Source organism: Oncorhynchus kisutch, linkage group LG27 (assembly GCF_002021735.2).
Source record: "Oncorhynchus kisutch isolate 150728-3 linkage group LG27, Okis_V2, whole genome shotgun sequence".
Taxonomy (NCBI): domain Eukaryota; kingdom Metazoa; phylum Chordata; class Actinopteri; order Salmoniformes; family Salmonidae; genus Oncorhynchus; species Oncorhynchus kisutch.
The window spans coordinates 36598593-36609288 of record NC_034200.2 but is presented as its reverse complement, the minus strand read 5'-3'; the positions used below and the strand labels follow the sequence as shown (position 1 = coordinate 36609288).

At 40.5% G+C, this 10696-nt stretch overlaps 1 protein-coding gene across 1 annotated transcript in view; it reads left to right on the top strand.

Moving 5' to 3' along the window:
* The first annotated feature begins 734 nt into the window (after positions 1-734).
* The window catches only part of tmtopsa (teleost multiple tissue opsin a), a 67504-nt gene continuing 57542 nt past the window's right edge, over positions 735-10696 (top strand). The window contains exon 1 of the mRNA XM_031806353.1: positions 735-1175. Within this exon, the coding sequence (XP_031662213.1) occupies positions 803-1175 (373 nt within the window). The 5' untranslated portion in view covers positions 735-802. The remainder of the gene's footprint in view (positions 1176-10696) is intronic.

The following is a 10696-nucleotide window of genomic DNA, read 5'->3' as shown; positions in this document are numbered from 1 at the left end:
ACTTACATTTGATTTAACCTTTCAAGAAGTGATTAAGTGCTACCACTGAAAAGGCAAGAAAAACAATAGGAGCAGTCTTGGCCTGATACAGAAGACTCTTCTCTCAGGGGATTCTGAAATTGTCCGCACCGTTGATTGTTGGCGTTTTCTAGAACTTTGATGTCAAATTGGCAATGACTTCAGGACACACAGGCTGCAGGACCATGGACAGCGCCCGCAACCAACAGGAACGTGTGGCGGTTACTACCGCACAAAACATGAGCCTATCACTGAAACTATCACAGCACTGCACTTAGCCTAAATCTTGTTAGATTTTAATCGAAGTAAGTTGATAGTCAGCATATGGAAGGTGTAGCCTGCTGTAGTCCACTTGTTCTGTAATGTTCCAAGGACCCGGGATAGCATAGCACAGACCCTGTGAGGACGTGCTGTTCACTGGCGTAGACGTCAGCTGTGAAAGTGGTACAGCAATATAAACACTGACGGGGGGAGTCTTGTCCAGCCGTGCGTGTGGATTCTAAGTAGACTACCACACGGTGGAGCACAGCCCCCTCAAACTTTGTGCTGGTTTTAAACCCTGAACTGGAAAACAAAGTTATACATTCCCAACGAGCGCGCGGCCTATTTTGATCCACTTTTGGAAAACAAATTCCCCAGAGCAACAAGTGACTCTGCCATCAACTTTAATATATTGTTAGCCAACTCAGAAGCCCACATTTTTCCAACTTTCCTAAAAATGCCAAGCACAAATTAGCTCTTGTTCAATCCACTGCGCGCGCTTGTGTAGCGAAAACGGATTGCGATGATCGTGTCCAACGTGAGCTTCAGCGGCTGCACGAGGGCCAATAGCGCGCTGTGTACTGGTGCTGCAGACAGGCACCTGGAACACAATTTATCCCGCACCACTCTCAGCCCGACCGGGAACCTGATAGTCTCAGTGTGTTTGGGCTTTATTGGCAGCTTCGGATTCTTCAACAACCTCCTGGTTCTCGTCCTTTTCTGCCGTTACAAGGTGCTGCGCTCGCCTATCAACTTGCTACTGATTAACATTTCATTCAGTGATCTGCTGGTGTGTGTGGTGGGAACTCCGTTCAGTTTCGCGGCAAGTACACAGGGAAGATGGCTCATAGGAGAAAGTGGGTGTGTATGGTACGGCTTTGCCAATTCACTATTAGGTAAGTGTACTGTAACTTTGCTTCATTAATGTTTGGTTACGTTTCAAAATGTGGTTTTAAAAGAGCTAGTCTACCCTAGATGTGGTGTGCACTTTTGGAATCTGGCCAGCACAATGCGTAAAGAGGGGACAGCCTATGCTTGGTAGTATTATTTTATAATTTCATTTGAATGTTACAATTGCACGTCGATAGGCTTCTTACGATGGTTTGCAGGTCAAGGTTAATGATGGGTCAGAAATCTTGTCGCAAAATCATCAATCAATCAATCAATCAATCAATCAAAGTCACTCATTTATTTGTGATAGCTAAAATATTCAAAATAAATGAAATACCTTAACTTGTTATAAACATTTTCAAAACAGGCTAGTAAAAAAATATCTCTGGTCGATCAATCTGCATTATATTGTTCATCATTGTAAGTATAGGCTACAGTACATGTAAATAGCTCTTCCGTCCACTGGCGTCCATATACATTAAAGGACTCATCATATTTGCAAAAAGTGTTTAGACATTTTGTCTATTCGTTATAACTGTTTAAAGCGCCCCCCCCCCCCCCCCCCCCCAACGTATCGCGAGTCATATACTCTATGTTATAATCTGTTCTAATGGTTTTCAGGAACTGTCAGGAAGGCTACTATCAAAGTTGCCATGAAATATGTTGACTTCAAAGGATAATGAAAAGGCATTTGAGGGCACCGGCAGGTCGCTGTCATGTACTCTCACCGACCTTGCATTTTGGTTGGATGACTGTGCAAGACATATTGTAAAGTCAACAATAGACTCACCATAGGCCTCTTTGCCAAGAATCATATATAACATTATAATACTCAAAAGATACTTAAAGCTTCAGTCACAATCAGGTGTGGGTGTTATAACTGTCTATTTAAGCAATATGGCCCGAGGGTGTGTGGTATATGGCCAATGCATGTGCCTGGACACAGCCCTTATCCGATATATTGGCCATATATCACAAATCCCCGAGGTGTCTTATTGCTATTATAAAGTGAATACCAATGTAATTAGAGCTGTACAAATACATGTTTTGTCATACCTGTGGTATACTGTCTGATATACCACATCTGTCAGCCAAATCAGCATTCATGGCTCCAACCACCCAGTTTATAATTACTGATAAAACATGCTGTGTAATAGGTTCGCTGTCTACCAGATATTCAGGATACCCTTGACTTAATGTCATGTGATTTCAAGCGAGCTGAATTGTGCAATGTTATCAGTTCTGTGATGCTGTTTCACTCCCTCACAAATGTCTGGAATTTCCCTTGATTATTTGATTTAGATCTGTGCCATGCTGGCTTAGTCTCATGAGATAAATTGTCTGCTGATGTAAATACTCCAGTCTGGCTTATTCAGAGATATCAGTCGACCTCTTTGTGTTGTTGGTTTTTACAGTTGTTTTTGGAGTTGGGCATCCTCATAACTCTCCCCAAAGCCCAACTCTCTTGCTGCCTTGCACATTAAACTGTCTAAAGTGCATTAGTCCATCCAACCATGCCTCAATAGGCTGTACAGGAAGAATCATCTATATTCCTGCGATCTGTTTGCCAATAAAAACACAAGTTTAATTCAACTGGCCGTATTTGGGGCTGCTCAGGTTGTTCTAGATCGGAGCCTGTTCCCCTTCCCCTTTTAATAACATATTGGGCTCTCTGTTATCTTAATACAACAGTATTGAGCAGCTATAGCTCTCGTTAATAGTCTCCGTTAAAAAACCCACTAGCATACACGTTTTTTATTTGTCCAGACCTGCATTGATACCAATTGGCACCATTTTGAAAATAATGTCATGTTTCAATCCAGTATGGCACATCTAAACCAGTTTTTAGCTGCCCCAAATCACAGCCAATACTAGTCCCTTTCGTGATGACCAACGTTAAAGGCTGTACTGTCAGCCCGACATGCGGTCACAAAGAGATATACGTGTTGGTTTTCCATCTGTCCCTTGTGATGAAGCGATGCAGGGCGGTGCAGAGACATTCAGGGGGGGGGGGGCAAATGCACACATGCTCAAAATTGCACATTCAACTTTGTACCATGAATCTAGTATTTGCCATCCAATTTAGATGAAATGTTTCATTAAAAAGTCTTCCACACTGGTTTGCCTAGAAATGCTTCCTAGGTAGTGGCAGTGAGCCACGGTGAACAACAGAATACAACCATCACTATTGGCCTGTTAAATATATAGATGCGTTTTTCCTGAAAATGATTTTGAGTGATACTCCAGCAGGCTGTAATTAATGTGTTATTGGGAAATAAGAAAGAAAGTTGATATAGTTCGAAAAATGATGTTCTCCTGTCTTCAACAGCTTTCTTCTGAAACTCGAAAAAGTGCTTTTCTGTGGCGTTGTGGGCAGTATCAGAACACATTTACAAATTTCTTTGATATAGGAACATTGTTAGTACATCCCTTCAGGCTACATTGGTGGTTTCTTTGTGACATTGTTAAAACGTTTTATACTCGCAGAACAATCTTGACTTTTTCTCTTCTCAAAGAGTTTTATGTCTCCAAATTGAAAGGAAGCTCACACACCATCATACCAGCTACTCAGAGATGTATTAGTAATTTTGGAACGGGATTTGGTATTTCATTGTAATCATTTCAGACACACTGAAGCACGTCTCTTAGTCTCGCTTTATAGCTTTCTAGGTTACCAACTATATCTGAAAGATATTCGTGGTTTCGCATCGCTTAAATTAGCCTCTGAAATGGTATCTCAGGCAACGTTTACACAGGCAGCCCAATTCGGACATATTTTCTACAAATTGAGTTTATGACCAATCACATAAGATATTTTTCAGATCTGATTTTTCCAATTAAAAAAATACCAATTAGTGAAACAAATATAAACACAGCCAATGTGCCATCCGCAAGGAGACAATTTACTAAAACTCTTTGACAAGTATTTGGCATCTGAATCTGAGGCACGGAGTGTGGTAGCTAAGCACTGTTGCTTAGCTACCACAACAAGGCTCCTTATTCCGTCAGCTGTGGCTAAGGAATTACTGTACAAGTCACAGAGTCACTGCTGAAGTGATTATTTCTCTGTTTCAGTGTTATGGACGCAGGCTGGTTTTATGCAGGTTTGTCAGGAAAATACTCAGAGGAGGAACAATGTGTCATACATCATCAGTATGTGTCATACATCATCATCAGTATGTGTCATACATCATCAGTATGTGTCATACATCATCAGTATGTGTTATACATCATCAGTATGTGTCATACATCATCAGTATGTGTCATACATCATCATCAGTATGTGTCATACATCATCAGTATGTGTCATACATCATCAGTATGTGTCATACATCATCAGTATGTGTCATACATCATCAGTATGTGTCATACATCATCAGTATGTGTCATACATCATCAGTATGTGTCATGCATCATCAGTATGTGTCATACATCATCAGTATGTGTCATACATCATCAGTATGTGTCATACATCATCAGTATGTGTCATACATCATCATCAGTATGTGTCATACATCATCAGTATGTGTCATACATCATCAGTATGTGTCATACATCATCAGTATGTGTCATACATCATCAGTATGTGTCATACATCATCAGTATGTGTCATCAGTATGTGTCATACATCATCAGTATGTGTCATACACCATCAGTATATGTCATACATCATCAGTATGTGTCATACATCATCAGTATGTGTCATACATCATCAGTATGTGTCATACATCATCAGTATGTGTCATACATCATCAATGTGTCATACATCATCCGTATGATGATCAGTATGGCAAGCTTCAATGCCATACAACTCTCCTTCCGTGGCCTCCAATTGCTCTTAAATACAAGTAAAACTAAATGCATGCTCCTCAACCGATCGCTGCCTGCACCTGACCGCCTGTCCAACATCACTACTCTGGACGGCTCTGACTTAGAATACGTGGACAACTACAAATACCTAGGTGTCTGGTTAGACTGTAAACTCTTCTTCCAGATCCACATCAAACATCTCCAATCCAAAGTTAAATCTAGAATTGGCTTCCTATTTCGCAACAAAGAATCCTTCACTCATGCTGCCAAACATACCCTTGTAAAACTGACCATCCTACCAATCCTCGACTTCGGCGATGTCATTTACAAAATAGCCTCCAATACCCTACTCAACAAATTGGATGCAGTCTATCACAGTGCCCTCCATTTTGTCATCAAAGCCCCATATACTACCCACCATTGCGACCTGTACGCTCTCGTTGGCTGGCCCTCGCTTCATACTCGTCGCCAAACCCACTGGCTCCATGTCATCTACAAGACCCTGCTAGGTAAAGTCCCCCCTTATCTCAGCTCGCTGGTCACCATAGCATCACCCACCTGTAGCACGCGCTCCAGCAGGTATATCTCTCTGGTCACCCCGAAAACCAATTCGTTCTTTGGCCGCATCTCCTTCCAGTTCTCTGCTACCAATGACTGGAACGAACTACAAAAATCTCTGAAATTGGAAACACTTATCTCCCTCACTAGCTTTAAGCACCAGCTGTCAGAGCAGCTCACAGATTACTGCACATGTACATAGCCCATCTATAATTTAGCCCAAACAATTACCTCTTTCCCTACTGTATTTATTAAATTGTATTTATTTATTTATTTTGCTCCTTTGCACCCCAATATTTTTATTTCTACTTTGCACATTCTTCCACTGCAAATCTACCATTCCAGTGTTTTACTTGCTATATTGTATTTACTTTGCCATCATGGCCTTTTTTTGCCTTTACCTCCCTTATCTTACCTCATTTGCTCACATCGTATATAGACTTGTTTATACTGTATTATTGACTGTATGTTTGTTTTACTCCATGTGTAACTCTGTGTCGTTGTATCTGTCGAACTGCTTTGCTTTATCTTGTCTAGGTCGTAATTGTACATGAGAACTGGTTCTCAACTTGCCTACCTGGTTAAATAAAGGTGTTCTCAACCTGCCTACCTGGTTAAATAAAGGTGTTCTCAACTTGCCTACCTGGTTAAATAAAGGTGTTCTCAACTAGCCTACCTGGTTAAATAAAGGTGTTCTCAACTAGCCTACCTGGTTAAATAAAGGTGCTCTCAACTAGCCTACCTGGTTAAATAAAGGTGTTCTCAACTTGCCTACCTGGTTAAATAAAGGTGTTCTCAACTAGCCTACCTGGTTAAATAAAGGTGTTCTCAACTAGCCTACCTGGTTAAATAAAGGTGTTCTCAACTAGCCTACCTGGTTAAATAAAGGTGCTCTCAACTAGCCTACCTGGTTAAATAAAGGTGTTCTCAACTAGCCTACCTGGTTAAATAAAGGTGTTCTCAACTAGCCTACCTGGTTAAATAAAGGTGTTCTCAACTAGCCTACCTGGTTAAATAAAGGTGTTCTCAACTAGCCTACCTGGTTAAATAAAGGTGTTCTCAACTAGCCTACCTGGTTAAATAAAGGTGTTCTCAACTAGCCTACCTGGTTAAATAAAGGTGTTCTCAACTGGCCTACCTGGTTAAATAAAGGTGCTCTCAACTAGCCTACCTGGTTAAATAAAGGTGTTCTCAACTGGCCTACCTGGTTAAATAAAGGTGCTCTCAACTGGCCTACCTGGTTAAATAAAGGTGTTCTCAACTGGCCTACCTGGTTAAATAAAGGTGTTCTCAACTAGCCTACCTGGTTAAATAAAGGTGTTCTCAACTAGCCTACCTGGTAAAATAAAGGTGTTCTCAACTAGCCTACCTGGTTAAATAAAGGTGTTCTCAACTAGCCTACCTGGTTAAATAAAGGTGTTCTCAACTAGCCTACCTGGTTAAATAAAGGTGTTCTCAACTAGCCTACCTGGTTAAATAAAGGTGTTCTCAACTAGCCTACCTGGTTAAATAAAGGTGTTCTCAACTATCCTACCTGGTTAAATAAAGGTGTTCTCAACTAGCCTACCTGGTTAAATAAAGGTGTTCTCAACTAGCCTACCTGGTTAAATAAAGGTGTTCTCAACTAGCCTACCTGGTTATATAAAGGTGTTCTCAACTAGCCTACCTGGTTAAATAAAGGTGTTCTCAACTAGCCTACCTGGTTAAATAAAGGTGTTCTCAACTAGCCTACCTGGTTAAATAAAGGTGTTCTCAACTAGCCTACCTGGTTAAATAAAGGTGTTCTCAACTAGCCTACCTGGTTAAATAAAGGTGTTCTCAACTAGCCTACCTGGTTAAATAAAGGTGTTCTCAACTAGCCTACCTGGTTAAATAAAGGTGTTCTCAACTAGCCTACCTGGTTAAATAAAGGTGTTCTCAACTAGCCTACCTGGTTAATAAGTGTCTCAACTAGCCTACCTGGTTAATAAGGTTTCTCAACTAGCCTACCTGGTTAAATAAAGGTGTTCTCAACTAGCCTACCTGGTTAAATAAAGGTGTTCTCAACTAGCCTACCTGGTTAAATAAAGGTGTTCTCAACTAGCCTACCTGGTTAAATAAAGGTGTTCTCAACTAGCCTACCTGGTTAAATAAAGGTGTTCTCAACTAGCCTACCTGGTTAAATAAAGGTGTTCTCAACTAGCCTACCTGGTTAAATAAAGGTGTTCTCAACTAGCCTACCTGGTTAAATAAAGGTGTTCTCAACTAGCCTACCTGGTTAAATAAAGGTGTTCTCAACTAGCCTACCTGGTTAAATAAAGGTGTTCTCAACTAGCCTACCTGGTTAAATAAAGGTGTTCTCAACTAGCCTACCTGGTTAAATAAAGGTGTTCTCAACTAGCCTACCTGGTTAAATAAAGGTGTTCTCAACTAGCCTACCTGGTTAAATAAAGGTGTTCTCAACTAGCCTACCTGGTTAAATAAAGGTGTTCTCAACTAGCCTACCTGGTTAAATAAAGGTGTTCTCAACTAGCCTACCTGGTTAAATAAAGGTGTTCTCAACTAGCCTACCTGGTTAAATAAAGGTGTTCTCAACTAGCCTACCTGGTTAAATAAAGGTGTTCTCAACTAGCCTACCTGGTTAAATAAAGGTGTTCTCAACTAGCCTACCTGGTTAAATAAAGGTGTTCTCAACTAGCCTACCTGGTTAAATAAAGGTGTTCTCAACTAGCCTACCTGGTTAAATAAAGGTGTTCTCAACTAGCCTACCTGGTTAAATAAAGGTGTTCTCAACTAGCCTACCTGGTTAAATAAAGGTGTTCTCAACTAGCCTACCTGGTTAAATAAAGGTGTTCTCAACTAGCCTACCTGGTTAAATAAAGGTGTTCTCAACTAGCCTACCTGGTTAAATAAAGGTGTTCTCAACTAGCCTACCTGGTTAAATAAAGGTGTTCTCAACTAGCCTACCTGGTTAAATAAAGGTGTTCTCAACTAGCCTACCTGGTTAAATAAAGGTGTTCTCAACTAGCCTACCTGGTTAAATAAAGGTGTTCTCAACTAGCCTACCTGGTTAAATAAAGGTGTTCTCAACTAGCCTACCTGGTTAAATAAAGGTGTTCTCAACTAGCCTACCTGGTTAAATAAAGGTGTTCTCAACTAGCCTACCTGGTTAAATAAAGGTGTTCTCAACTAGCCTACCTGGTTAAATAAAGGTGTTCTCAACTAGCCTACCTGGTTAAATAAAGGTGTTCTCAACTAGCCTACCTGGTTAAATAAAGGTGTTCTCAACTGGCCTACCTGGTTAAATAAAGGTGTTCTCAACTAGCCTACCTGGTTAAATAAAGGTGTTCTCAACTAGCCTACCTGGTTAAATAAAGGTGTTCTCAACTAGCCTACCTGGTTAAATAAAGGTGTTCTCAACTAGCCTACCTGGTTAAATAAAGGTGTTCTCAACTAGCCTACCTGGTTAAATAAAGGTGAAATATATATATTTTTAAAGTATGGGTCATGCATCATCAGTATGTGTCATGCATCATCAGTATGGGTCATGCATCATCAGTATGGGTCATGCATCATCAGTATGGGTCATGCATCATCAGTATGGGTCATGCATCATCAGTATGGGTCATGCATCATCAGTATGTGTCATGCATCATCAGTATGGGTCATGCATCATCAGTATGTGTCATGCATCATCAGTATGTGTCATACATCATCAGTATGTGTCATGCATCATCAGTATGGGTCATGCATCATCAGTATGTGTCATGCATCATCAGTATGGGTCATGCATCATCAGTATGTGTCATGCATCATCAGTATGGGTCATGCATCATCAGTATGTGTCATACATCATCAGTATGTGTCATACATCATCAGTATGGGTCATGCATCATCAGTATGTGTCATGCATCATCAGTATGTGTCATGCATCATCAGTATGGGTCATGCATCATCAGTATGGGTCATGCATCATCAGTATGTGTCATGCATCATCAGTATGGGTCATGCATCATCAGTATGTGTCATGCATCATCAGTATGTGTCATACATCATCAGTATGTGTCATGCATCATCAGTATGGGTCATGCATCATCAGTATGTGTCATGCATCATCAGTATGGGTCATGCATCATCAGTATGTGTCATGCATCATCAGTATGGGTCATGCATCATCAGTATGTGTCATACATCATCAGTATGTGTCATACATCATCAGTATGGGTCATGCATCATCAGTATGTGTCATGCATCATCAGTATGTGTCATGCATCATCAGTATGTGTCATACATCATCAGTATGTGTCATGCATCATCAGTATGTGTCATACATCATCAGTATGGGTCATACATCATCAGTATGTGTCATGCATCATCAGTATGGGTCATACATCATCAGTATGTGTCATACATCATCAGTATGTGTCATACATCATCAGTATGTGTCATACATCATCAGTATGTGTCATACATCATCAGTATGTGTCATGCATCATCAGTATGGGTCATACATCATCAGTATGGGTCATACATCATCAGTATGTGTCATGCATCATCAGTATGGGTCATACATCATCAGTATGTGTCATACATCATCAGTATGTGTCATACATCATCAGTATGTGTCATACATCATCAGTATGGGTCATACATCATCAGTATGGGTCATACATCATCAGTATGGGTCATACATCATCAGTATGGGTCATACATCATCAGTATGGGTCATACATCATCAGTATGGGTCATACATCATCAGTATGGGTCATACATCATCAGTATGTGTCATGCATCATCAGTATGTGTCATGCATCATCAGTATGTGTCATGCATCATCAGTATGTGTCATACATCATCAGTATGTGTCATACATCATCAGTGTGTGTCATGCATCATCAGTATGTGTCATACATCATCAGTATGTGTCATACATCATCAGTATGTGTCATGCATCATCAGTATGTGTCATGCATCATCAGTATGTGTCATACATCATCAGTATGTGTCATACATCATCAGTGTGTGTCATGCATCATCAGTATGTGTCATACATCATCAGTATGTGTCATACATAAACAGTATGTCATCAAAAGTCCACACTCGTCAGCACCCACACTGTTAGCTGTGTGACGGAAAATACTGACCAGGGATAACCCCTTAAGCGTGCAACACTCAGAAT